At 49.5% G+C, this 27967-nt stretch overlaps 2 protein-coding genes across 6 annotated transcripts in view; one reads left to right on the forward strand and one right to left on the reverse strand.

The window, feature by feature from the left end:
• Positions 1-27967, forward strand: part of dmac2l (distal membrane arm assembly component 2 like) — a 373839-nt gene that overhangs the window by 247757 nt on the left and 98115 nt on the right. The gene's annotated exons all lie outside the window — the stretch shown is intronic.
• pacs2 (phosphofurin acidic cluster sorting protein 2) overlaps positions 1-27967 on the reverse strand; it is a 37928-nt gene that overhangs the window by 2793 nt on the left and 7168 nt on the right. Inside the window, exons 2-24 of one of the 5 annotated variants that reach the window (XM_076023340.1) lie at positions 10740-10827; positions 10442-10531; positions 9839-9964; positions 8556-8718; positions 8381-8454; positions 8208-8288; positions 7167-7223; positions 6923-7077; positions 6410-6500; positions 6103-6174; positions 5849-5973; positions 5564-5696; positions 5327-5431; positions 5114-5220; positions 4818-4972; positions 4494-4604; positions 4281-4389; positions 3864-3896; positions 1783-1825; positions 1268-1310; positions 1021-1156; positions 616-839; positions 131-244 (exon numbers count right to left, since the gene is read on the reverse strand). In XM_076023340.1, coding sequence (XP_075879455.1) covers positions 131-244; positions 616-839; positions 1021-1156; positions 1268-1310; positions 1783-1825; positions 3864-3896; positions 4281-4389; positions 4494-4604; positions 4818-4972; positions 5114-5220; positions 5327-5431; positions 5564-5696; positions 5849-5973; positions 6103-6174; positions 6410-6500; positions 6923-7077; positions 7167-7223; positions 8208-8288; positions 8381-8454; positions 8556-8718; positions 9839-9964; positions 10442-10531; positions 10740-10827 — 2435 coding nt within the window. Of the gene's footprint in view, positions 1-130; positions 245-615; positions 840-1020; positions 1157-1267; positions 1311-1782; positions 1826-3863; positions 3897-4280; positions 4390-4493; positions 4605-4817; positions 4973-5113; positions 5221-5326; positions 5432-5563; positions 5697-5848; positions 5974-6102; positions 6175-6409; positions 6501-6922; positions 7078-7166; positions 7227-8207; positions 8289-8380; positions 8455-8555; positions 8719-9838; positions 9965-10441; positions 10532-10739; positions 10828-27967 lie in introns of all 5 variants that reach the window. The other 4 variants (XM_076023339.1, XM_076023338.1, XM_076023342.1 and 1 more) reach the window with 4 other exon arrangements.

Consider the following 27967-nt stretch of genomic DNA (forward strand, 5'->3'; position numbering starts at 1 on the left):
CCTATTCCTTCCGCCGTGCTTCAGCTTCCAGATGACAACAACGATAAAATTCAAAAAGAAATGATAAAAAAAAAAAATCCTCAGAAATTTTGGTAATAAAAAATAAAATAAAATAAAAAATGGAAATCACCTCTCAGCATGGTCTGCTGCTGTTTGGCAGTGCAGATGAGGCGGCTGATGCCCTCGATCACCTGACTCTTGGACTCCACCTCCTTGTCTTTGCTCTTTTTTGGCAGGAACATGACTGGAGGAGGAGGAGGAGGAGGAGGAGAGGAAGAAGAAGAAGCACACACACACACACACACACACACACACACACACACACACACACACACACACACACACACACACACCGGGGTCAGACAAGGTTTGATCCAATCACATCCACTCACTCACGCACAATGAAGATCTACTTTTCCCTCCAAAGATCTATGACTCTGTCCTGTCAGGAACTAGAAAAGTCCATCCCTTTTGATTTTGCCTAAAAGGAAAGCGTGCTAAAAAAAATGCAGTCCTGGGAGTCAGCCCATTGTGATGTCACATAGGGTCAGAGGTGCCTCTCCCCCTTTAGCAATGGCACCCGTAGCTAGAGACAGCCTTATTTTAGGGACTCACCCTTCTTATTCTTCTCCTTGGTCACCACCGTCATGGACATGGTGGGCTGAGGGCTGGGCTCTGCACCCCCTAGTGGCAGCCGGCTGACCTGCAGCGAGCGGAAATTGCACTTGAGCGTGTTTTTGGTGGAGGAGTCCCGCTTCTCCACGTCTTTCTTCCTCTCGGCGGGCGCCACCCAGTAGTCCACCTGAAGGCCCATCAGCTCCGCCTGACCTGCAGAGCTGCTGTAGAACAAGGAGGAAGCCATGAATTCAACAGAAAGTTGCACAGACAGAGCTCTCCGTAATAAGACTCACATTTTTTCTTCTGTAAAATATTTTTTTGTCGAGTTTCGAAGCCAACATTGAAAAAAATAAATAAAAAATGCATATTTTATTTCTCAGATGGATGGTGTGGACGTTCTACCTGTAGGCACAGAAGCTGGTGTGGACCGAAGGAGAGGAGGGCGGCGTGGGCGACGCTTCTTTGAAAGCGGGCGAAACTTGCGGGGGGGTGGAGGAGAGCAGCGAGGAGCTGAGCGGCGCCGCATCGTCAGAGTCTCCTGAGGCAGAAGAAAAGAAAAGAAACGACCAAATAATAACAGCTAGGATGTTGTTGTTGTTGTGGCAGAAGAACAAACGCTTGGAAAAGTCTAAAGCGTCTCTTTGCTTGCCTGACGTCGCTGAGGTCTGCTCCACGATGCCGACTTTCACCATCTGCAAGATTTTTTTTATTTTTTTTTAAAAAAGGATTTTTAATCTTAGATGGTTGATATAAGAAGCTAAATTAGTGACATAATCAGCCTTACAAATCTTTTTTTTATTTTTTTTTTAAAACCACACTTGTCCTGTGTCCTGTCAGTGAACTTCCCAAAAAAGCTGATCCTTTATTTCTACAGCTTAAAAAGAAAGTGTGTGCAAAGAAATGTGCCCTTTGTGATGTCACAAAGGACACTGACAACACTGCCAGTCAGGTGTTGGCTCCGCCCTCCAAGACCACCTTGAATTTTTGTTGAATTTTCTTGATTTAATTATCAGCTTCAGCCAAGGGGGAGGTGTTAAATGTGTTCTTTCTGTTTTTGGGGTCTTTATTTTTTGTCTTTATTTTTTTTTTTTAGATGAGTAGCCATGCAAATTGATTCCACAGTGACAACAGGTAGAATGTTTCGACCTCTTGGAGGATTCTTACCCCAATAAAAGGGATGAACTTCTGGCACGAGTCCTCATCGGGGCTGTGGAGAGGCAGCAGAGGTCAAATAGAGAGAGAGAGAGAGAGAGAGAGAGAGAGAGAGAGAGGAGGAAAAGAAAAATCAATGAATCTGGATTTTAACAAAGAACAGAAATATGAAATGCAGACAGCAAACCTAATTGATTCTATGAGGAACAAGTCCTACAAGCGAAAAATCAGCTGTGGCATGAGCAGAGTGGAGGGAGGCGGCGTCTACAGTTAGTCAGAACTGGATCTGGTGCTCAGTCGCGGCAAAGTGTTGCCTTTTCGTTTTCACGTCTGGAGAAGCTGCGGAGCCTCCCGCTGCAGAGCATGCCGCGCTTTTGGACCTTCAAGCCTCCGAAGAAGAATTACAGAAATGACAGATTTCAGCTCCCGACTCTGCAGGCCTCTCGGGACCTCAGGGGAAGCAAAAACCAAACCAAACCAAAAGAGGGCAGAACATGCAAGCCGACAGGCCGATTTTCCCGACATTCAGGGGGCAGCAAGTCCTGGAGGGGGCAGCAGCAGCAGCAGCAGCAGCAGCAGCAGCAGCAGCAGCAGCCGGGTCAGACAGAGGTGAAGGAGAAGGAAGAGCACCAACCTACGTCCAAGCACGTCTCCAGTGTCATGCTCTACCTGCAGAGGTGGTAGTGCATCGCTACTTCTACAAGCCTCCCGTGATCTATTTTCCTGACGGCGGGCAGAAAAATAGCCTGAGTGACTCTACTCACTACGGCTGTCGCTACGGGTTAAGAAAAACTGAAAAAAAAACAACAACAACCTAATGATAAAAAAATAAATAAAGAGGATGGCGTGAAAAGGTTGTTGCTCTTGCCTTGAGGAAACCTGCCATCGCCCCCCGAGGGAGGAGACAGAGAGACTAGAGAGGAGGGGGGGGAGATAAGAGGAGAGAGGACACGTCTGCAGAGGGTCACCAAAAAAAAAAAGAGGAACAAACACCCCGAAAACACGTCTGAACTGAGGAGGAGGAGGAGGCGGGGGAGGAGGAAGAGGAGGAGGAGGAGCCGGATGTCTGCCTGCTACGTCGCCGCGGGTCACGTGACCTTTCTGGCTCGACGTGTTAAATCCGGACGCGGCTCAGTAAGAGGGTGCGATGTGACTGTTAGGAGGTGCACGTGCACGTCAGTCCGCGTCCATGAACACACAACACATGCTTTGCGGCACCGGCGTGTCTTGAAACTCGGTTGTCGTGGCGATGCGGAGAGTGGGCGGCGGCTTCGTGTGTGTCAAAGTAATGCTTGAAAATGAAAATACATATTAAAAATAAATAAATGAGTCCCCTTTTTAAATGTCTTAATTTATTATTGGCTTATTTTTTAAAATTTAAACTCTTACCAAATATGATTTGTTTATGTAAATAGCATCTAAAGTAAAGTAATGCAATGTGACTTTAACCCAAATAAAACACCAGAATAACATAATACATAGATTATGATAAAAAAAAAATTGACATTACAATGTACCTGATACTTCTACATATACATTGTTGATAAGCTGACTCCATTAGACTCTAACTGCAGTGGTTAATGACATATCCCATGGTTAATGACATATCCCATCTCGACCGTGAACATGAGAAGCTGGCAGGAGGCCGAAGTTCCTCTGTAGAGACGGATAACAGACAGACATGGAGGCACGCTGAGATCGCAGGGAGGAAACAGGAAACAGGAAGTCCACGGCCACCGCACCAGGACTCTTGCCACTTTTATCAGCATGCGTCGGGCCAGTCTCACCTGGGAGGACCGCAGCGGAGCAGCTGCTCACTAGACATCCCTCCCTCATCAGGCAAAAAGCTCAAACATCCAATTGAGGCCGAGCCTCTTTTTTCTTTTTTTATTGACATATTACTGCCGATGACCACGTCAAGGCATGTGGCGTGACAGAGGAAGTGGGATGTAATTCCAAAGACGTGACCCCGGCAGCTGTTAAAAGTGACAAGCTCCAGCAGAGTTCAGGGAGGAGGGGAAAGGGCTCCGACACAGAAAGCGGATGAATCATCGGGCTACGTGAGAGACAGAAACTCAAAACGACCACAATACCTTACTGCAAAATCAAAATGAAAGCTCTTTTTCCTTCGGAGACAGAAAAGAAAAACATACAGCAAAAAGACAGACTGTGTTATTGACAGACGGGCGCACACACGCACGCACACAGACAATGGTGTGTAAAAAGACAGATCAGACATCCTCACTAGTGCACTTGACATTAGTTAAAATAAACAAGTCAAACTAAGGAACCACTCCATTATATATGTGTGTCATTTAGAAGCAGGCTGATGTTTTGCAGATGGTTGGTTATTTTTCCGCTGCACTGTTAATCCCCGTTTTCCTAAAAGCTTTTTGTCGGAGCGAACCGCCCACTCGTCAAATGTACCCAGGATACAAAAAAAACAACTGCATTTGGAGCTAAATGCCTGCAGCGACAGACTAAACCCCTGGGTGAAGAGCGCCACCTACCTCTTCTGCTTGTAGGTCAGCATGGCCTCGGCGATGGGAAGCTGGTGGGCGCCGTTGGCTCCCTCCATGTACTGAGTGACTCTGGACACCACGTCCGGGCTCTCCTGGGCTGCAGACACACACAAGAGCAACCTGACGACTACTGACTCCATGAAGTGAAAATGAATAAAACCAGCGGCCGACTGATTGGCCGAGACGGCGCCGAGATCGCACCGACAACGGGAGCCTCTGGCTTGAGGAACAGGTCCCTCCAGGCTGCGTCTTGGAACAAGCTGTTGTATCGGTAGTCGATGGTGCCCAGGTACTTGGAGACCGGATGTGCGCCTGAGGTAAAATGCAAAGTGGCCCGGCTGGGGATTATTAAAATAGCGGCAAGTGACAAATGAAAAACTGTAAATCTGTGAGAAAAAAAGGCCTCATGATCATCTAGGACCCCCGACAAAGTCTGTAATTTGTTTCAGAACACGAAGCGACATCGCCGCAAGGCAATACACAGAGGGCTGGCTACCAAACAGGGGGTTAAAGGTGGCCACCAACCAAGCGGGATGATGAGGAACCGCATGTAGCCCAGCCAGTTGGGGGTCTTGTGGGAGAGGTGGTCCACAAAGAGGCGGAGGACAGCGCTGAGGTAGTGCTGCGCTCCGGCCACGGCGATTTTGATGGGGATGGGCGTCTGGGAGTTGCAGTTGCAGCTGGCGGACAAGGACGACACGGATAGCGTTTGGTTTTAATAGGGAAGAAAAAGCAGTGGGAGGAGGAGGAGGAAGGACAGAGGGTGGGGGAGGAGGTGGAGAAGGAGGAGGAGGAGGAGGAGGTGAGTCGGACAAACTCACAATCTCTGTATGCGGGAGACGATGGTGTTGAACGCGGCCTGGATGTCGGCCGTGGTGCAGGTGCAGACGACCGGCAGGTGTTGGTTTTGCAGCATGTCTGAGAGAAACTGGGAGAGGAGAAGAAACTCAAGTTAAAAAATAAAACACGAGGAAGTAATGCTGTTTAGCAAAGAAGAGTTTGGCTGTTGCACATCCAGTGCAGGTGCTCCTCACCTGGCCCTGCCAGTCTGACGTGTTGACGAGGATGATGCTGTCAGGCAGCTGGTTATCAGACACCAGGATGTGGTTGAGTTGGTCGTACACCGTCTTTCTTGGGATCTGGGATGGGCGGGGAAAGAAAGGCGTTTCGATTGGATGGCGCAGTGAAACCCAATTGTATTTTCCCCATCCAGTGAAAAAGAAAAACAGGAAGCTGGGTTATTTGGCTGCCAGCAGTTCTTTTCCTCCGACCTGTAGGTGGCAGCGTGTGTCCAGGGAGCGCTCGTTGTCCAGGCTGTTGGCCCTCTCGTTCTGCGGCCTGCTGGGCTGGCGCTCCTTCAACGACGTGCTCCGGCCTCGCCTACCTGCCAACTTGGGTTCCTGCCTGTGTGGGAAGGAACCCGAAGGAGGAGGGGAGAAAAGGGAGGAGGAATGAAGCGAGAGAAGAGGAAGAAGAGGAAAACAAAGATGAATGCACATAACCAGCGATGGCACTGCCAAAACAAAAAACGAGCTAATGGTAATATTTTTCAGTACCTGTTGGATGAAATGATGAGGGACTCGGTCTTGGTCATTTTACCACTAGGTGGCAGTCTTTCGAGGAATGTGTCCATGTTGTCCATCTCCAGCTCAGTGGTCGGAGTCACAGCCTCTGGCTGCTCCTGAGGGGAGACAGGAAGAGCTTAGAGGACAACACCGACGGATCTTTTATGAATTTTCCTCTTTGAAAACGAAACATTTGACTTTTTGTGTTGTTTCTGCCAACGCTCGCCGGCTGCCCTCACACTTACGAACGAGGCACTGTCAGACGCGCCGTCATCTGGGAACTTGGCGCCGGCGCACTTGGTTTTGTCCGGGTCGATCTGTCAGTGAGACGGCGAGAAGAGAAACAAACCCCATCTGGTTTGAGGCTCTGCTATTGTTTCATTCAACAACTTGCACCGGACCTCCCGCCGTTTCCCAAACACAGCGGCGCTTCCACGGTTGCTGGTGGGAAAGTCGGCCTGGCCTCCGCGTTGAACCCGTGGTGTGAGTTGAGGGAGGTGGGGATGTGAAGGGGGGGAAGGTGTGGTTAGGCGGGTGGAGCTGAGTTCTCACCGGACTGGGGGGTTCCCGGTGGCTCCGGCTGCTGTGGATGCTGCCGATCTCGGTCTGGGAGCTGGACAGGGACAGACCCTCGAAGTACGGCCTGAAGGGGGAGGACAAGAAACGGTTTGGACCTGGCAACCCACCGAGGTCATCGTTTCTGTTAAAAAGGTCCCGGATGATGGACAAGTCAGCTCGCCGATGGCTTCATCAGTGACCTCCAGCCTGTCTCCAGTTGTGAAAGTATGCCCTTTGTGATGTCATAATGGGCACTCAAACCATTCCCAAGGTTGTGACCACATACCCAAAGCTGATGCTGGCTCCGCCCCCTGGGACCGCCCTGTTTTTGTCCCCTTTCTAAACACGTGGCCAGTCCAATGGAACATAATTTTTTTTTAGCAGAGAGACTGCAAACAGAGGGCTAAATGTGTGTGTTTTTATGGAGATTTACGGATCAAATTCCAAAGAGATCCCTGGCAGAGGCAATGAATGATGGGAAATGAAGGCCAGACCCGGGAGCCTCACTTGAGTTTGGGTTTGGGGGTGCTGAGGACGCTGTCGTCGTCGTCCAGCTCCGGCCCGCTGTCGCTGGGGTTCTCAAACTCCACGCTGTCCAGGTCCAGGTCCTCCTCCTCCACCTCGTGGGGCGGATCGGCGGGGTCCTGCTCCGAGTCCAGCACCTAGACACACACACACACTGTAACATCCCCAGCAGCTCCTCCTCCTCCAGCTCGCCAGAAGCCAGAAGCCAGAAGCCAGAAGCACCCACCTCGTCGGAGACCCTGAAGCGCTTCAGCAGAGCCACCACCTTCTGCTTGAAGTTCTGCTGCTGCAACACAGGAGCACGAAGAACAGCCGTCAGTCAGCCAGTGACCCAGTTAGAACAGCCGCCATCATTCACCGCCTCCCCGCCCTCCCCTCGCAAGATGTTACATTTTTGCAACTCTGGCTCGTTATCGATTCAGCTGCTGCGTGCTGCTCATGTAAATCAATGAGAAATCTTTTCCCCCGCTCACGCAGCTTCATAAAAAAAAAAAGAAGAAAAGTTTCGATGAAAACTGTCGGATGGCGTTGCGGAAGCTGCCAGGAAGACGAATGGAAAATACCAAATGACAGGAGAGATCGATGCAGGAGAGAGAGAGAGAGAGAGAGAGGGAGAGAGAGAGAGAGAGAGAGAGAGAGAGAGAGAGAGAGAGAGAGAGAGAGAGATTGCTGTTCTTTTGTTTGTTAGTTTTAATTTAGAATTTGGAGACTCACAAGACAGACGCAATGCTTCAGACGTCTGTTTCTGCGCAGTCATAAAACAGGGAAGGAGGCCCGGAGAAAACACAATGAACGTCTGATCATAAAACACAGATGGTGATTGGGTGACCCAGCCGACTGCGACACTCAGCGTGAGCCAATCTGGCTTCTTCGCTGACAGCCGAGTGAGTTGGTAACAGAGCAATGGTTTCTGTTGGATGGATGGGTGGACAGATGGACGGATGGGCAGATGGATGGATGGATGAATGAATGAATGAATGATGGATGGATGGACGACTGAATGAACTGGTGGATGGACAGGTGGAAAAAGGACAGATAGATAGAATAAAGTACATCTATCTATCTATCTATGAATAGATGGATGGATGATTGAATGGACAGATGGAGAGGCAGATCTCTGACAGATGATGATAGATTGACAGATGGATGGATGGATGGATGGATGGATGGATGTTCAGGCAGTAGGATAATAAATGATGGTTGGATAGACGGATGAAAAATGGACGGGTGGACAGACGGACGGACAGATTCTTGACGGCTCTCTCACCCTGGTGATGGACGCCGTCCTGACGATGGACCTCCGCTGCTTCTTTGGCTTCCTCACGTCGTACTCGTCGTCCTCCAGATCCTGAGACGACAGCAGACTTGAAGCAACCTGCCGCTGTGGCTCGGCGGCGGCGGCGCTGCCGGCGGCCAATCAGAGGAACCACGGTGACTCACCTGAACCTGCAGGGCGTCGTCGCTGGCCTCCTGCTCCGAGGAGAAGCTCTCGTACTCTTCGTCCGAGTAGTTATCTGCGGGGAAGTGAGGGGGCGGAGTGCAGAAGGTGAAGGAGGCGCCTCGGGCAAATTTCACCCTTGTTTTTTTTTTTCTGCACAGTGAACACACGGCGTACCGGAGCCTTTGATCTTCTGTCCCCCCTGCAGGGCCGCCTCCTCGTGGTCTATTGGCTGGCTGGACAGGGAGAAGATCCAGATCTCTGCCACTTTGCCCATCATGTCCTTCTGGTTGCTGCACAGGGGCAGGACCTGGCCGCCCTCCGTCGGGTGCTGCATCACCTGCCGGGGTCATAAGCGGAGGAAAATATTGTTCCTGGGGGGGGAAATGCAATCAGTGCAGAGCGGCAGCCAGGTGGTGGTTGTGGTGGTGACAAACACAGGAAGCTCCTGCTAGTTTGTAAACTGCAGTTTGATCAGAATCTGACATCCTTTTCCTTTTGGAAAGGAGAGAAACACCCGCTGGTGCACCAGCGACGTTGTGGCAGCCTCCACCATTTCCAGCTGCTACGGCTAGCTAAGCGAGGCTAACGACTTCCTGGTTGCGTCACTCGTCGTTTTCCCGAATCATCCATTTCGAATTACGAGATGTGTGAAAACCAACGCTTACCTGGAGGTGAAACCTGACGGCAAATTTTACCCACAAACCCGCCGAGTTGCACCCGCTTCCTGGAGCAAGCCCACAAAACCCACCTGCTGCCCGTTGCCCGCCCACCAAACACAACACCCAGCGGACAGATTCAACGAGCCACAGTCATTCCGGGATTATTTTTAAGAAAAATGGGGAAAAAAGAGAAGCGGCTCTTCTCTCTGAGGCCTCCGGTGTTGTGTTTAGCTACAGACAGTCAGAACCGTGCAGCCAGCACCGGCTCTGACTGCCTGCACCGGCGCCACTGTGCTCCAAGTGGGAGCTTTTCTGTCTCCCCTGAGCCGCAGATATGTGACCTTAATAAGCTCCACTGGGCCTCGGAGGCCACTTGGGACCTCCGCAGCCCCGGCTGAGCGGAAACACCAGACGCCAAGTCGCTTTTTGCCCGTAATCTGGTTTTGTCCTGAAATCTGTGGAGTGAGGCGGGTCACAGTGACCCATACGAGTTCAGAGGAGAACCGATTTTACTGTTTTCAGACTGACACTTGCAACATGATGAATCAGTTTGAGAAAAGTGCAAAGTATTTCAAAGTAAGAATTATTTTCGTGCTAGGCGGCTACAGCTAACGGGAAAAGCTTATTTTCAGTTGCGTGATTTACTGAGAAGATGGGCCTCTATCTTTGAAACGGCAGCCAGGACCTTAACAAAGTGCTCAGTCAGCTGCTGCGGCTGCTCGTCTTGGCCCGTGTGTGTGTGTGTGTGTGTGTGTGTGTGTGTGTGTGTGTGTGTGTGTGTGTGTCAGCGCACTGCACCTGGGCCATGTCCAGCGAGCCCACTGCCAGCGTCTTGTAGCCCAGGATGGTCCGGTTCTTGTACCTCTTGCGCCTCTGCAGCATGATCTGCAGCTTGTTGCCCTCTCGCTTCAGGTAGTGCGGGTACTGAGGAGCCACGGCAAGAAGAAATGATTGGCACATTGCAAATCATAAAAGAAAAAATAACACCGTCTCATAGACAGTCTAAATTAGGAACTCGAATATAATCAAATCAATAAAAAGCAGATTAAGTCCTCAACATTTGAACTGTGTGTTGAACTGTGTGTTCCCACATCAGCAAAATTTATTTCACCAACACTTTCTGACAATCAACCCGGAGGTTAGCCCTTTGTGATGTCACAAGGTGCACGATACCTCTCAATTAACACCTCTGATTCACCGCAAGACAGAGAATAATTTTTAGCAGGGGGCTGTAAACAGAGGGCTAATTGCACTGTTTTCTGAAGACCTAGAGATTTTTTTCTATACATATATAAATAACTGTGAAAGAGCTGAACAGAAGTCTAGGACGAAAAACGGATCTGAAAGCTGGTATAAGACGGGACCCTTAAAGCCTCCGTAGGTCAGCAACATCTGTTCCACCTGCAGGGAAAAGGTGAGCGCCAGATCCGTCTCCACCGAGCCACTGGGTGGCAGCACAATCTCATGGGACCTCAGGACCTGCTTGGAGCCCTGAGAAGCAAGCAGAGAGAAAAATGACGGTGGGTGTTAAATTCAGCAGGCTGCTCAGCACCTGGAGCTACTGCATAAATTATTCAGCAGAATTCGAAATTTAAAAAAACAAAAACAAACCCAAAGCAGCCTCATCACAAAATGTGGCACATTTTATTAAGTGACGCGGATCTATTTTTTTCTCATTTAGGCTTTTATTGTAGCATACCTGGATTTTAACAGCTATCACCACAGAGATCAGCTCCTTATCCAGTTCCCTCATCACGACCAGCTTCTTCAGAGTCAGACTGCACAGTCTACAAAGGCAGAAAAAAAAAAAACAGACACACAAAAAGGAGTTTAAAAAAAAAGTTTATTTATAAGTTTGAAATTCAGTGTCTTTTTTCACATTAGATGTACTCTTGTAGATTTTTTTGTTCTACCACTTAGTACTTTTTGTCTTATATATATATATATATGAAAATAAAAACGAGACCAACATTAGGTAGCTGCCAGGATGTTTGTTTCCAAGAGTAAAACATGAGAGATGTGCTCCCCAGATGAGCGGCGAAGGGAGAGCTGGCTAAAGATCACAGACGAGTCCCACACTTGCTTTCTTTCTCAGCAGCGGGCTGAGATAAATCCTCTTTGACTTGCAGACGGGTTTCTGCCAGCGGAGCAGAATAGCAGCGCTGAGGTCGGATGGTGGCAGGGCAGTCAGGGGTGGCAGTGTCTGTATGTGTGTGTGTGTGTGTGTGTGTGTGTGTGTGTGTGTGTGTACGGAGGGAGTGGGGGGTGGGGGGGTATTTTAACAAGCTTGTCACGATTTTCCAAGACGCTTCCTCACAAAGACAAAAAAGTGAAAAGTAAAAAAAAAAAACTAAAAAAAAACCTTTTCTTTCGGAGGCACCGACTCATTCAGTCCGGACCCAGACACTGAACATCCGGCCCTCCCCTGGAGTGACATCACTCTGGCATCATTCCGAAAGCAGCTCGGCAGGAGGCGACAGCCTCCTCAGCGGCAGCCAGGGAGGTTTTCAGCCGCAAACGCTCCGACAGGCAGAGCTGTGGCAGCGTTCTGCATCTGAAACCTTCCCTGTGGTTGGGTCGGTGTGCAGAAGAGGGTCAGTCAGTCCCACACTGCCAACCTCACCTGGATTCATGAAAGAACTCTGCTGACTAATTCTGCAAAAAAGACCTTGAGGGAAAAGTCTGGAATGTTTTATAAGTTCTCCCTTGAACCCAATGCTGATGCTAACCGGCTGGGCTAGCGTTACCCTGTTTCCCCCCTCTTTTTAGTTCTCTCTTTACTGCTCCGGCGGACAAGATAAATCCAAGGTCTTTCGGAATCGTTTTCTCCAGTTTCTCTCGTTAACAAAAAAAAATAAAAAATGAAGCTGCTTGAGCGAAGCACGCTGCAGAGCGAGGAGCGGCGAGAGTGGGAGGGAGAGAGAGAGCGACCTTGGGTGGAAGCTAGCGCCTCACTAATTGCGCTATTTCGAGCGGCGTGGGGCGCAAAAACGCAGAGCGCTCGGCCGGGCGGGAAACATCCCAAAGAAAAACAAGTGTCCCACAATCTCCCGCTGCCGTTCACCTTGACCTGTCTGCTCCACGAGTGACATCGGAGGGCTGTCAATCAGCCAATCACAGTGAAGGTGGGGAGGATGGAGGGAGGTTAGCACCACCATAGCTGAGGAGACTGAATGAAGACCTTTCTGGTGCTCAGCTGAGACCAGAAGCCCAAGAACAGACCACCACCCCCCACAAACACCATGCCCCCCACCCCCTCCTTAGCGGGGCGGGACAATGAGCCAATGAAGGCGCACATTGTCGCCGGGCGGACAATGGCGAGCATTCTTGCGCCCCCTACTTAGTATTCTGCCACAGAGTTTTCCGAGCCCACTGCTTCGTCTATCTCAGCTATGCTAGGTGGCGGCAGCACGGCTGCTGGGCTAACGGTGCACTCCGCGCCGGCCAATCAGCTCGCAGGTTCCCCGTCAGGCAGGTTTTCTGGTCTCCGAGTGTTTTTTGGGCAGAAAACAAAACACTTGACGTTCTGAAGAGGACCTCTGCTGAGAGCAACCCGCCTCCAAATGCAATTATATTTATTCATTTACTTTTATATATTTAAAAAAAAAAACACACACACATTTCACAGCTTTTTGTTCACACCCACAGGTTTTTTTTTCAAGCCACAAAAACGTGTTGTTCTCAGACTGATGGAGGATTTGCACTGAGTGGTGGCGATGACGTCCATCAGTGGTTCGCTTTTTATTGTGACACTCTTTGTACTGGTGAAGTTTGAGCTGATGATCAGCAGCAGGTCACTTCTTCCTCACTGTATATTGGCTTTAGAAAAAATATCAGTGGGCAGAGTGGATCAATCCTCCCGTAGGCAGGCAGGCAGGCAGGTGGACAGATAGACAGATAGATTAAAAAAAACTATTTGGACTGTGGCTCCGCCTCCTTTCCTTTCATTAAAACTTGACTTGAAGCCTTGGCTTGAATTGTCTGAATTTCCATTGATTTTTTTTTTTTTTTACCCCTCCCAATGACAATTGTGAAAAGTGGCGCCCTGTCACGGCGTGCTCCATAAACCTCGGCAGAAACATCCAAAATCAATCATCCCCACCACAAATGGACGGGAAGCACTGGGGCAGAACTTTGTTCTGTCACCTTCACACTGCAGTGGCCAGGAAAAAGAAACGTCAACCCATCATCTCCCATCTGACGATAGAAAATTGAGGTCAGAGGTCAGAGGGTCAGAGAGACAGAGCTTCAGTGATGGACCAATGCACAAAAAACAAAACAAAAAACAAAACAAAAAACAAAACAAACAAAAACAGGTCCTGATCCTGGAGCTCTGGCCACTGGCAAGGCTTATTCATTCAATTATTTACTTGTAAAATGATTTATTTATTTATTTACTGATTCTTTGGTGAAGCAACAGGAAGTGATGTCGTCATATCCGAAATAGCTGAACATTGCAATGAGTGTGGCTTCGGTTTTCACTCCCCGCCGCCCAGTGATTGAGGCCAATAGGCCGGACATGTGGGGCTCTGTGGCGGACGCGCACTTTGTTGGAGGAAGAGCCCACACACACACACCACACACACACACACACACACACCACACACACACCACACACGCAGCTAATTTTAGATCCTTCATGTTCCCCTGCTGACGCTCTGCAGAAGGCCGAAAAATGTCATGCTGTCGCAAGATTTTGGATGAAGTGTGGATTCACCTTCAGCGAAATGAGAAAACAACGAGAGCTGAGAGCAAGATGGAACTTTCCTCCAGAACTGGAACACTGTGGCTCTATGAATCAAAGGACATCAGCTCAGGTTAACGTTCAGCGGCGGTGGTGCCGATTTCCGGCAAACGGCCGATTTAGCCCGCTGTTTACAGCCTCCCGATGTACAACTGGAGCTCTTTGCCCGGGCGTCCGAGTGTTTGAAAAGGGGACAACCTGGAGGCGGTCTGAGGAGGAGGAGCCAACGGCAGGCTGGTGGGCATGGTCACTAACACGGCAGTCCGTGACATCACAAAGGGCTGCATTCCACATTCTTTTTCAAACTTTCAGATCTGGTAAGCAGGCCAAAAGAAATGATGGGCTTATCTCGTTCCTGACGAGTTCACTAACAGGAAGGAGACACATACTGTTGATAAAAAACAAAAATAAAGTGATTTTTCTTTCTGATATGGGACCTTAAAAAAAAAACATGATTTTTTTTTTTTTTTTTAATTGTAATAAACACAAACTCAGGGCAAAAACCTATGCCGACCTACTGGGAGATCAGCAGAAGAAAAGTCTCACACTAGCAGGAAGTGAAGGTTCAGTCAACACGACCTCTGACCTTCAGCCATATCTCTTGGATTTTCTCTCGCTGTCTTAAAAAAAAAAACAAAGCTGAAGAGTGCAGATGGAGTCGCCGCGGCAGCAAGATGAGATTTCTGCACTTCACACTGCCACGCACGCACGTACGCACGCACGCACGCACGCACGCACACACACTGGAACTTTAAATAGATGTTTGAGGATGAGGAAAGCGTTAAGCTAATAGCGTATCACCTTTCCAGAGTGGAGCCTTCCTGCCACTTTCATCTGTTTATCAGCTGGATGGCGGCCAGTTGCTTTTGTTGATCCAATCCAATGTTGAATTTTTTTTTTTTTTTCCTTTGGAAGGCTCTTTAATGCGCAATTTCTTGAACGTTCAAAAAAATAAAAGAAAATAAAAAAAAGCTAAAGGAGACGTGGGAAACGGCCAGGATTCACGCCGTCGTATCTCAAGACGGTCGTATCCTCGGCGGGCTTCAAGCATTCGCCGCCGGTTCCGCCGAGGCGTGACGTCTAGTCAGCGACGGCGCCTGGGGGCTCCGGTAGCCTTATCGCCACCGGAGCGGAGGACGCGTCGGCTCGGCTCAGACGTGGCGCTTCTCACCTCAGTGTCGCAACAAAGGAGGAAATCATCCTGATCTTTAATAAAGTTTTTATCAACACGAGTGCGGCTGAGCTGCCAGAGCACAGAGCTCCATAAATGCTTATATGTACTGTATGTATACATATATATATATATTTATTTATTATTTTTTTTACACACATATATACGCATACATATATATGCATACATACACTGTATATATATATGTATATGTATATATGCATACATATATATGCATATATCGTATGTATATATATATATATATATATATATACACACACACATGTATGCATATATACATATATATATTGTATACACACACACACACACACGCACACACACACACACACGCACACGCACACGCACACGCACACGCACACACACACACACACGCACACGCACACGCACACGCACACACACATGCATATATTTCTGAACCTTCTATGAAATTTAGGAATCCCTTGTGTTGTATTGCAGCAGGTTTTCCTTTTTCATTTTTTTCCATCGGGGAAATGCAATTCAACAACAGGACCATCAGCTCGGCTGGGCCCACGTTGGTGTGGAAATGTAGCGTCACTATGACACACCAACTGTTCTGAAGAGAAAACAGAAGAGAATAAAAACGTGGCTCCGCTGCCACCAGCGGCCGCTGACATTTAAAACCGCTGATCTGCGTCAGAAGCTGACGGGAAGCCTTCGGGTAAGTACAGGAAAAAAGAAAAAAAAAGGTTCACGATGTCACTCGCTGGCGAAGTCACCGGAGGTACAGCCAGGACTCTGTCTGCGTCGTGCAGCGGCCTCCTCTTCCAGGAAGTGAACCCTGGCCGTGGCTCCGCCTCCCTCCTACACCCGAGGACTTTGATTGGTCCGGTTATGGTTTGACTGGTTGACTGGCAAAAGGAGGATCTGAGTCCCTGAGGGGCTTGAAACACGAGAGCGGCGGCAGATCGGAAGACGCTGCGCATTCATTTCATACACTCACACACACGCGCTCGCATACATCACACACACACACACACAGAAGGATGACGAGGGCCACGAGGGATGATGAAGGCCTTGAGGTACTTTGGGAGTTGCTAATGTGAAGAAACACAAGTGCACATGCAGACTGGTTGCTGCCTCTCCTCACTCTGCTGGCTGAGAGGCATCAAGACAAAACTCGATACTTGATACTCGACGTATCAACGCTTTGCCGCCGCCGCCTCCTCCTCCTCCTCCTCCTCCTCCTCATCCTCCTCCTTCTCATCCTTCCTCTTCCATTCCGGTTCAGTTGTTCCACTGAAGGCATCGCAAAAGAGAGCAGAGCTCGTCGGAGAAACGCCCCCCATCCCGCCTCAAATCCGCTGCTGACCGCTAACAGCAGGCAAAAGTGGATCGACAGACTCCGAGTCAGCCAGAAGCAATCAGAGAGGGAAAAAACAAGCGGACCGCAAAACGCGCTCTGAAGCTCCTGCTTGAGTCTCAGCGGCTCATGATTTGGGTGAAACCAGCAGCTGTTTGTCTACGCCAGAGCCGTGATATTTCTGTTAATGTTTTTCCACCAGCGGCCGCTGCCGGTTGACCCCTGAACCAGTTGTTTTGCCCCCCTGCCGAGGGGCCGGGGGCCCCCTGCGGCGTGACTGCTCAGACTGGTTCCGTCCCACCGGCTAGAGCCAGTTCGCCTTCGTCTTCAGCGGCTCAGCGATAAACAAGCAGAAACCTGTTTGAGTGAATACATGCAACGCGAGTTAAAGACTTCAAAAAGCCCTGACTTCTGCCACACTGAACACCGGGACTTCTAAAGTGTCTGGATTCAGATATTGAACATTTCATGGCATCCGGAATAAAACCCACGAGGTCGGTCTAAGCGTCAGCGCCGTCGGTTAACTTCAAGGTTTTATCTGAGCGCTCAAAAACATTTTTTAACATTTATAAACTTTTCTGGCTCTCTGCCAGTCAGAGATCAGCCTCTCCAGCCATCATTCTAATGATGTGCTCACTTCGACGCGGCTCTGAACTCCTGAACTCGCAGATTAAAAGTAATTCTTAAGCGCTTGGAGCGGGGGGCGGGGGGTGTGTGTGGAGGGGGGTAAGCAGAATATAAAACAAATGAAACTAAAAGAGGAGCAACCAACGAACTGTGACACTGTCTGCACACCTGTCAGTTGTTCTAACGTCCACGTTGCAGTACTGACGAACAGGAGTGACGAAGCATCTCTTCTTGTTCCTCGTCTTCTTGCCAGCTCATCATCCTCATCATCCTCCTCCTCCTCCTCCTCCTCCTCCTCCTCTTCCTCCCCGGTGTGTCGCTTAGCTCCGGTGACCCATATTCCCGAGTCTCTCGGGGTGGGGGGGATCCGGAGAAGCGCCGCCCGCCGTCACTCCGACCGCGTCCGTGTTTTCCACTCAGGGGCTGCGAAAGCTTCTCCACTTCCTCTGTGCACGGCCCACCGGGTGACTCACGCAGGAAAAATGCGAACGTCTCGGGTGAGAAGACGCCCTGAAACATCCCCTCAGAGGGAGCTGCGCTGGGAGAAACATCACCTCGTCGGAGGGGTTTTCTCCAGTCAGACGCAAGTATATCATATATTATTGCGCTGGATTTCTGTCCCATGTTCGTCTTGGACAGAAACCAGACTAAATAAAAGCAAAGGGAAACGTGATTGGATGAACTTTTCTGTCAATGCTAGCTTAGCCCGCAAAAGTCCTCCCATCGACATGAGGTGCCGAAAACATCAACAGAAGCCAAGCCTTCACTGTCCTTCATTAGTCATATGTTTAATATGAAAACACTCAAAATGGCAGCATGGACAGCAGAGAGCTCACAGTCTAACTCTAAGATTTGTCCTAATCCGCCTCGTAATAAACAGCCACGAGAGAAGTGGAAACATTTTTTTTCTGCGGAAAAAAACTTTGATGTTGCTTTTTTTTTGTTACCAAAATGACAAAGCGACAACTGTAGCATTCAAGCTAATCCCTTTAGCAGCTGCAGGGTTTGCGATCACTTCCCATCCATTCTTCTTCTTCTTGTCTTCAACAATTTTTCTTCCTTCGTTAATTAGTTGTGTAAAACTTAAAACAAAAAACAAAAAAAACTCTGTGGATGGGAGTGTGACGAGATGGATGCGTGAGATTTTTCCAGGCCGGAATCTCAGCGATCCTGCTGCCTTTCCTAGCAGGAAGTGAAGAAGAGAACCATCAGCACGACTCTTCATCCGTGCCAACACCTGTGGGATCTCCTGGCTGATGGAGAGCAGAGTTCACGCCGGCCTCGGTCCTCATGCAATTATTCTTTTATTCATCGGGGGGGGGGGAAACGGACGTGCACATAATCTGGCTTTCAAGACACGGCCAGCCGGCCGCCTGCACGTCAACGCCTCCTGAAGGCAGCTGCTAAATTGGATCGTGGCTCAGCCGCCGACGCCTTTATGCAAAGGCGCGCTTATATGCGGCTGCCATCAAGGCCTGAAAAATGGAGAAATTTTTCCTCATCACTGCATCTCGGGGAGCCAATTACTAGGCATCGTATCAACGCGGACTTGAATCACTTTTCCGCAGGTGAATCCAAGAGACTTGTGGGTAATTGCCGCAACGGTGTGTGTGTGTGTGTTTTTGAACAAGCAGCTGCGGATGGAGCGCTCAGGTCGGGTCGTGCGGGTCAAGGACGGCGTCTGAGGCGGCGGCTTCTTACTGTAACTGCGGACGCTGGGATTACACATCTTTACTGCACACATGCGGTAAGAAGGCACATCCTGAAAGACGATCTGTGTGGATTCTCGGACATCACAAGAGAGACGCAGCAGCAGCAGCAGCAGCAGCAGAGATCACAGGTGCCAGCGTGCTCCCTGCTGCTGGCCTGTCAGGCCCAGAGGGAAACCTGAGACACCAGCAGGACGGCGGAATGAGGCCGGAGGCTGCCGGCGACGTCTCAGAGCGCATCAGTCATGTGACGGTTCGGCTCGGTGAGGTGGAGGAGGAGGAGGATGAGGAAGAGGACAATGATGACGAGGAGGAGGAGAGGGAGGAGGAGAGGGAGGAGAAGCAGTTTGCAAAATTTAAAGGGGTCTGATATTTGTGTGCATGTATATATGTATACATATACAGTATGTATGAATATGCATACATATATTCATATATAAATGCATATTGTATGTGTGTGTGTGTGTATATATATATACATATATACACTCACACACACACACACACACACACACACACACATTAATCCGGACTGGCTGCCTCTCCCAGACTGATATTGAATCTTTAGGAGCAAAAGTAGCAGCAGGCCAACATTAAAATTCATCAGGGAGCATAAAAGAGCGCAGGGTATTTATTTTTTCTCGGATGTTTCTTGAACGGCATTGACCTGAACTGACAGCTGAATCAGCTCTGCCACACCCTGTCACAGCTCCTCAGCGGAGACATTTACCTGCTCAGCTGTGTAACCAGACGGTGACCATCGTGTTTTAATTTGTCATGAGTTTCTCACTGACCCCCCCCCCCCGAAAAACAAAAAAACAAAACAAAACAAAACAAAACAAGAGCTCTCGTTCATGTTTATTTCTGGCTCAGCGCAGCGTCCAGGCCGAGTGGCGACTGTGTGAAAAGCTCTGAATTGGATCAGGTGGCAGCGACCGAGGGGGTCTTTACTTTGTCCTTCTTCCCTGCTGTGGCTCGCCATTATCCCGATGAGGTGAGGGGCGGGGCTTAAGCAGGACGCAGCAAGAGGAGGCCGAGGAGTGGTGGTGGTGGTGGTGGTGGGGGTGGTGGGGGCAGATGAGGAGGGGGCGGCGTCGCTGCATCGCCACAGCAACCGCGCACACGTCTTCGTCAAGGTTTTCGCTTTCAAACATCTGCCAACCTCCCAATTACCGCCTCCTTCTCCTCCGTCTAACGCAGAGGGCCGGACTGACAGCGAAGGTGAATGTGCTGCGGCTCAGAACGAGAATGCAGAGGATTCAGAGGCGGCGGTGCGGCACAAGGACTCGGGGGGGGAGTGGGGGAGGGGGGGGGGGGGACCGGACTTCGATTTACGTTTCAGAAGAAGAATCGACTCTTGTCTCTGTTCTGCTCCGTGAACTCGCCACAAGTTAGAGACGCTCTACCTTCCTGCTGCTGAGCGTGTGTCAAGACTTCTGGAGTCCAGCCCCTTTGTGATGTCACACAGGGCACTAGTGGCAGCACCACATTTCCAAGGTGTTGGTCCGCCCCCTGAGAGCTCTTTTTAGTCCCTGTCCAAACCTGCAGTTCTTTAACATGTTTATATCAGGCTCAGCACAAAGCTAAGCTAAGCTAAGCTAAGCTAAGATAATGAACTGTTATTTCTCCTGATGCCACGGTTCAGTTATTCTGCTGCTGCTCTGGACACTGGAGCGGTCAGACGGGCCGCGGCCCCCCGAGGGGGCGTTGACCGTCACTGCCACCACCGCCATCGCCACTGTGCTGCGCTGTGGAGCCGATGCTACCGCTGCTGCTACCGCTGCTGCTGCCGCTGCTGCTGTGCAGGACGGCCTGCAGACTCCTCGCGCTGCATCCTACAGTGGCGTGCAAGTTGTGGCAATCGAGGGGGAAAAAAGGTCAGAGGCGGGCGGCAGTGTGGTTGGAAGACAAAGCAGCTGCGACACGCACACACACACACACACACACACTCACACACGCGCACGAACACACCGACACTTTAATCAGTCGGCTGCGGTTCTTTCCCATTATTCAGCCGTGTGCCGCCGGCTCTCCAGCGCTCAGCTGCTCATTCAATATTCAGCTGTGGGATTTACCGGCTGGCTGCGGAGACGGTGCAGTGAAGTGACGGAGCACAGGAGTGTGCGTGTGTGTGTGTGTGTGTGCGCGCGTGTGTGCGCGCATGTGTGTGTGTGTGTGCTGGTCCTGAAGATTAGAAACACACTGTCGGCCAAAAATAGATTTCCTGAAGCACAACCTGTCTGACAAGAGAGGGAGAGGGAGAAATAGAGGGAGTGAGAGAGAGGGGGAGGCAGGTCTGACAGGAAGATGCTACTGAATGAATGCGTGCTGGGCTGCGGGATGACACACACACACACACACACACACACACACACACACACAAACACACACACACACACAGTACACACAGTACACACACTCCACAATTCAGTCAATGTATAGAAGCACGTGCACGTGAGGAAGAGACTCCCAAACACATTGTTTTAGGAGCCAGGAGCTAACAGGCTTAGCTTAGCTTAGCTAGCATTAACCCGCAAACAGCAAAGTTGGAGATGAAAAAAAAAAACATGCTAACATTCTACTCATGACTCCGAGAGTTTTTACTGGCAGCAGCAGCTCCCACTTTAACGTAAAACAAACACTAAGGGGCTTCACGGCGACGCGCGTGCGGGCGAGTGGCATTCTACGCTCGGAATCGCCACCAAGCTCAACAAAAGCCACTTGAATCGCCCCGGCGTCTCTGCAAAGAGGGAAAGCAGGGCAGTTCCAGCAGCAGAATCCGTCTCATAAATAATAAACAGACGACTGGAGGCAAAGTCTGAATCGCCGTCCCGAGCCGCCGCCTCACTTCCAGCCGTCCCGCCTCGTGTTTGCTCACTGGATGTGTGTCAGTAGATCATTAAGCTCCGACTGAAGGCCAGCCGAGCAGCGGGAGGTGGGCGCGACGCGCCGTTCCCAAAACCTGCCCGGTAACAACAACAGCCAAGCCAATCAGTTGAAGTGTTTCCTATGAAAACACAAACACAAAGACGATAAAAGTCAATTCTTGTTTGGTTAATGAAATCACAGAGTGCCGCTCACACCCTGGCGTTTCATCACAAGCTCAGTGGGGACTCCGGCTGCCTGAACTGAACTATTCATGACCGAGAGGAGGCCGGAAAGATTCAGAAAGTAAAAGGCTAAAAACTGAAGGATAACGTGAGGAGCCAACGAGAGGAAAGAAAACAACAGCTGACTTTCTTCCAAAGTTGCGCGGCTGTAATTGGTTCAGTCAAGACAAGCCGCATTGGGTGTGTGTGTGTGCGTGTGTGTGTGTGTGTGTGTGTATGAATGAGAGAGAGAGAGAATTTTGAATTTTTTTTATGTGTGCAGCAGGTTAATAATGAGCACAAATCGAAGCTTCAAACTCGAAAGGTGAAAGAAAGAAAGATGTTAAAAAAAAAACATTAAAAAAAAAAGCGTCTGGAGTAAGAAAAAATAAATAAAAAATCTAAATCGAAACTAAATTGCAGCCGTCAGAAATTAAATGGCAACACAAAGCTTCACCCGAGGAAAAAGAATCCATTATGCCTCCCCCGCCAAATAAATCTAAAGGAGCTGTCTGGTGTTTTAATGTCCCTTTTAAAGTGGTGGATTGATTTTAGGATAAAGCTCTTGTTGTTGTTTGATTGATGTCTTTTTCCACATGTTTCACACAGGTGGTGGTGGTGGCGGCGTTACTTCCCTGAACTCGTCTCCTGGTTTCTCCCTCCTGGTCTCTCCAGCAAACAACTTGAACATTCAAGGTCCTCTATTGTGAACATTACATACAGGAGTGTCTACAACTCATCATGGAAACGACATTGAGCTTCTCCACTTTTAGCAAAGTTTGCGCTCCAACACACAGTTGGGTCAATCAGCCCGTTGTGATGTCGCGAAGGACGCCGACACCTCCCCCCACAGGTTAGGTGAGTGATGACGGCCAGGTTTTTTTTATTGTCTGGAAGGAGCAACATGGCATTTCACAGGAGGCTTGAAACGGACGCTGTAAAAACAGAAGTCGGGGACAGGTTGGGGTTTAGCGACTCAGTGGGCGGAGCCTGTTGTACGGGTCAAGCTCCTCCCACCCGCCCGTGTCGTCTCCAGAGCCACTCTGACAACTCAGTAATTGACTGCTTATCTTTTATTAATAGAGAAAGCCATTAGGCCCCGGCGGTGGGTCTGGGCTGCGGGACAAAGCTCCATCAGGCTCCGCCCCTCCCTCCTTCTTTTTGTCTCATATTTTGGCGTCTGGCCAAACAGTCGCGGCTGCAAGGTTCAGCCTCCAACGACCACAGAGCTGCCCTCCGCTTCAAACACCGGGCTCCTCGTTTCATTTTCCATCAAAGAAACTACAGATTACAATCCATACCTCCTCTTTTTTTTTTAATATATTTATTTATTTTTACCGATCACGCTTCAAACAGACTCCAGATGAGGAATTCAGCCTTCCTGCCTGAGAAGCAACCTTGAACCTCCCACGCCGACGCCTGTGCGAGGGAGCCGAGAGCAAAGCAAGGACGGGCATTGATGAAAAGATCAAATTCTACTTTCATCAATCTGCGCGACGCGGGCTGTGACTCAAAGAGGCGGCTCGTTGGGGGAATGGGTACGGGGAGCCGCGGAGGACAAAAAGGAAGCACGACTTACGTAACGTCCAGGAGTTGCATAAGATTCCTGGCTACGTTTAACTCTTGCGCATCTTCGCACGATGCAAAAATGTAAAAAAAAAAAAAATCTTGACCGAATCTTTGTTTGAGAAGCTGAGCCTGAAAAATTTGGAATGACATCCTGCAGGGGGCATCACTGAGTCCCACTGATGTTTTGTCTTTTTTTTTTGAAACCACCGCGACCCTGAGACACTTTGACCAACCCGATACGGTGAAAGTGAACTGGTAATTATGCGTCCCCGCGGGGCCCAAACAAAGCATCCCAACACTGCAGGATTTATTCTGAAACCATCAAGGCTGCTCCCAATGAAGACACCAACACTTCAAACTTCAAAAGAAGGCCATGTTCACTTTGAGCAAAAATTAGAAACCAAGTCTCTCGGCAGCCTCGGCTTCTCTTGTCGTAATTGCATTATTGCTTTTATGTTTTGTATTCATATCCCTCCGGTACTCCAAAATATCCTCCTCCAGTCTCCTTTCTGATTTTGAAACCTTACGCCTTTATTTCTTTGGCGCTACGCTGCTATGCTAAGAGTCCTGCCGTGCTAAGCTAACACACGGCTCTGAGATATCGAGGCGAGGAGCAGCGACCTGCAGCTGCGTACGCTAAAGCGGAAAGGGGGGAATCTCTCTCTCTCTTTTTTTTTTCATTATAATGTATAATGAATGGTAACATTAAAAATGCAGGGCAGGGAGAAGCGAGTCCCCTCGGTCGGCTCACAGAAAGACGGCCCAGAAAAAACAATTAAAACCCGGACGGATGAGGGAAAGGGATCTGATCGACAGGGAGAGCTGCTCCTCCTGCGGCTGCAAAAAACAACATTTGTTTGCTATTCATGTGAGGCGAGAGGAGTAGTAGAAGAAGAAGAGGAGGAAGAGGAAGAAGAAGAAGACGAAGACGTAGAAGAAGGGGGAGCTGTAAATAGGTTATGAATCTGTCTGTGGTTAAAGTCAGCTGACGCACAACAGACACGGCCAAAGAAACATCAAAGAGGCGAGACGAGGCCCGAGAGGAGGCGCTGCTCTCCGCTTTCACAGCCAAGCAGAAAAAAAAAAATGCAATTCATACAGGACACACAGAAAAAAAAAACCCAGCTCCGTCCCGGCCGAGAGCCCCCCCCCCTGGTGGGGCGGCGGCAGCGGCTGCGGAAAAGCGGAATACAAATGAGACCTTTGTATGCGGCGGCTCTGCGGTGCAGCGCTAAGACTTCGCGAAACGCGATTCTTCGTGGCTCCGTCCGAAGGTGGCGCCGATCGCCGGAGTTTGGGGCTCCAGGCACTATATACTCCAGTCGGGGGGGCAGAGCAGCAGGTTGCTGGAGCCTGGGTGGAGGGGGGGGGTTCAGCCAAATTATCATCGACTCGGGCTTTCCAATTCAATCCAACCGTACACATCCATCTTGTAAAGCTGCTAACTGAAGCATGATTTTTTTTTTAGCCAGTCTTCATCGGTGATCCTGGATTTGGAAGAGAGCGGCGCGACAGCAGCATTTTTTTTGAAACCAAACCAATATGCTTACGATGCTAATTGGTTAAAAAAAAAAAAAATGGAAAAGGAAAGTTAAGTCTGACTGATAACTAATGAGCAAATGTATTCATCTATATATATTTATTGAGCAGCAGCCGAGAAACTCACCACCGACACTGCAGCAAACAAACAAAGAAAATTATTTTACCCTTCTTGAAACTCTCACTGTCAACCAGTTGTTCTCCTCCCCTTCCTCTCACAGAGTTTCTCATCGTGTATTTTTAAAGCGACACAAGCGGCCTATAGCACCGGCTTAAACTTGTGGTTTTTCTGTCGCAGCACTTTTCTACAAACCCACGACGGGGCGACACAACAGCAAGAGCTCCCCCAGTGGAGGTGTGAAGCTCTGCGCTGTGCGTGAGGCTTCGGCAGCTCCTTCCTGTGCTTTAAACACACTGCGGCCGCGGCCGGCTATAATTAATACTCAGTCGTACAGTCGAGAATGGTTTCGCTCGCCGATGCCAAGCTGCGGGATTTTCTCCTCCGTCCATCTGTCCAGCCAACGTCTACAACAGGGGAGCGAGGAGTCGGGGGCGGGTAGGGGGCATGGTCACGTGCTTCCGACGTGGCACGGCAAAACTCCTAATGACTACAATATGTTAAACCTTTCTAAGCTCTCCTCACAGGCCTGGAGTTTGTTTTTTTTTTTTGTTTTTTTTTGTTTTTTTTACTAAAATGGGGCTTGACCTACATTTCTCTTCAACGCTCTAAATTCGGGAGGGGAAGGGGAAAAAAAAAAAAGTTCTCCAAGCCTCAGCGAAGTGAGAACTGCAGCGTTGCCTCAAAGCCTCCTCTCCTGCAGGCGGGAACCCCCTTGTGGAAACACCAGCTCACACGGTCCCCCCCCACCCCCGTCCCCCCACCCCCGTCCCAATCCTCGGCCTCCAGGGCCTGAAAGCACCGCCGAGCACGAGGACCGACGATTCAAACGCTGGTGATATAATAGCAGGGGTCTGAGTGTAAAAACCATCCTTCCACTTCCAGCCCGGTCAGACTATGACCAGGCCAATCAGTTTAGGGCTTTAAAGTGAAGGAGGCGGGACCCAGAGCCAAAGTATAAACTGTCAGCAATGGGAAAAGCTGACTAGGTAGCTAGCTAAAAAATAAGTGCCTGGATGACACAGTGTTTTCCCACTGGGAGGTTAGAGAGCCTCTAAAAGAAGCCTCACCAACACCAGATGAAGATATCTGACTGGTGATGAGAGGCAAAGAGTTCATCCAATCGCCTTTCCCGTACTTCTTTGAGAATGGATCTTCACTTTTCAAACATTTTCTGCGGGCTCTTTCCAGGATGGATAGGTGAAATGAACGCCCTGGAATCGTCAGCCGTTTCCTCCTGTGTAGAGAGTCGGGCGACGCGGTCGATGGGAGAGATTTTCCCAGAAGTCAGTGTTTGGGAACACAAATCAAAATGTGTCAGCGAGGCCTCGTCTGAGGGAACAACAACAACAACAACAGCAGCAGCTGCAACTTCAACATCCACGGGGCCAAAAATGATCAATGTGCCAGAGGAAGGAATGAATCAAGCCAATTGAAACGGCGTCAGAGTGAGAAATGGCGTGAAAACAAATGTAAATACTCTGAATGTCCTGAGCGGCGCAGCCGTTGAGGGGAGCCGTAATATTGCAGTTTCACCGCCAGGGAGGCCAGAATTTCATTTTCAAGCCGTCCTGGGTGGAAAAAGAAAAAACACCCCGGTTATTGATTTGATGTGCAGCGCTGGCTGAATAGACTGACTTCCTCGCGCGAGGCAGGACGCCGAGAACGAATGAATGACGGCATTCTTTGAGGCTTACGAAGTTCTGGAGAGATATCAAAGCTGAAGGAACTTCTTTTTTCTTTTTTCACCCGCCACCAGACAACAAAGACACATCGAAGAAATGTCACTTTTCCTTTCAGTCCACACTTAATCCCAGTCTGTGTGGCCGCAGCCTCCGTATAATCTCATCAACATCTGCCGCAAAGTTTAGACCGATCTCTCTCTCTCTCTCTCTCTCTATCTCACTCTCACTCTGCCTTTCTCAGTCCTCGTTTTTTACGCCGCTACCGCCGAAAGCTGCAGCGTGCGACAGAGTAAACAAAGTCCCGGGATGCACTGTGTACTCACACAGCTATTTTAATCACTGTGCTTTCATTTTCAGGAGAGGAGGGGAGAAAAGGAGGGGAGTTCCTCCTCTAGATCGCAGTCTCCTACAGAATGGAATGCGACCATTAGCGGAGGAGAGAGAGAGAGAGAGAGAGAGAGAGAGAGAGTGCGGGTTTGGGTTCATTGGATTGTTGCAATCGCAACTCGTCGTTGCATCGTCGTGAGCGATGCCATTACAACTCTCCGCGGCGCTCTAAGCCTTTTCTGATACGGCAATTTGGAATGCCCGTAATTAGTTTAGATGCAGACCTATTTCCAGTGCTGAGAATCTAGATCACATGCTCTTCAGATCTGACTGGATTCGACACTTTCACTAATGAGGGCATTGATGCCGTCGAGAGGAAAAACGCCGGCACGGAGGAAAAGGAAAAATGTTGAATATTTCATTGTGATTAAAGCTAAAATCCAAACGATTCTACAGAGGTGGATGATTTTCATGCTCTACCAAAAGCATTTGATGAATTGATGGAGTGTAAACTGTCCAAATAACCAGTTTTAGCTTCATTTAGCTTCAAGCCAACAGAAGGAAGCTTTAAAACAAGCAAGTTTTGCAGGTTAAATGGCTAATTTAAGTGTTTGCCGAACATAAAGCAAAAGAACGTGCATTTGACCGCAGCTTTGCTTTCATTCACCTGCTGAACATTTTCCTTTTAGCTCCGTTTCTGATCCCGAGCAACTCAGAGGGGGAAAAAAATCAGCGCCGCTGGCTGATGTTGTTGCGGCCATTAAGTTCATGCGGCAGCAGATGAGCAGCCAGTTGAGTCATTGCAGTGGCATTCTCTCCAAGACCAAAAATGATATGCTAATGACGCTGCTGACGACGGCGGCGAATGACGACAGAAAGCAATTCACCGAGCGGAGCGGCCGTCGTATCGCAAAACACAAAGCATTTCTGCTGATGAATGAACTCTCGTCTTTGGGCCAGCAGACATTCGGCCTGTTCAGCCTGCGTTGAGACCATTTAGAGCCGCA

The sequence above is a fragment of the Nelusetta ayraudi genome, unplaced genomic scaffold (assembly GCF_046127955.1).
Source record: "Nelusetta ayraudi isolate G7.1 ecotype Tasmania unplaced genomic scaffold, CSIRO-AGI_Nayr_v1 ptg000015l, whole genome shotgun sequence".
Taxonomy (NCBI): domain Eukaryota; kingdom Metazoa; phylum Chordata; class Actinopteri; order Tetraodontiformes; family Monacanthidae; genus Nelusetta; species Nelusetta ayraudi.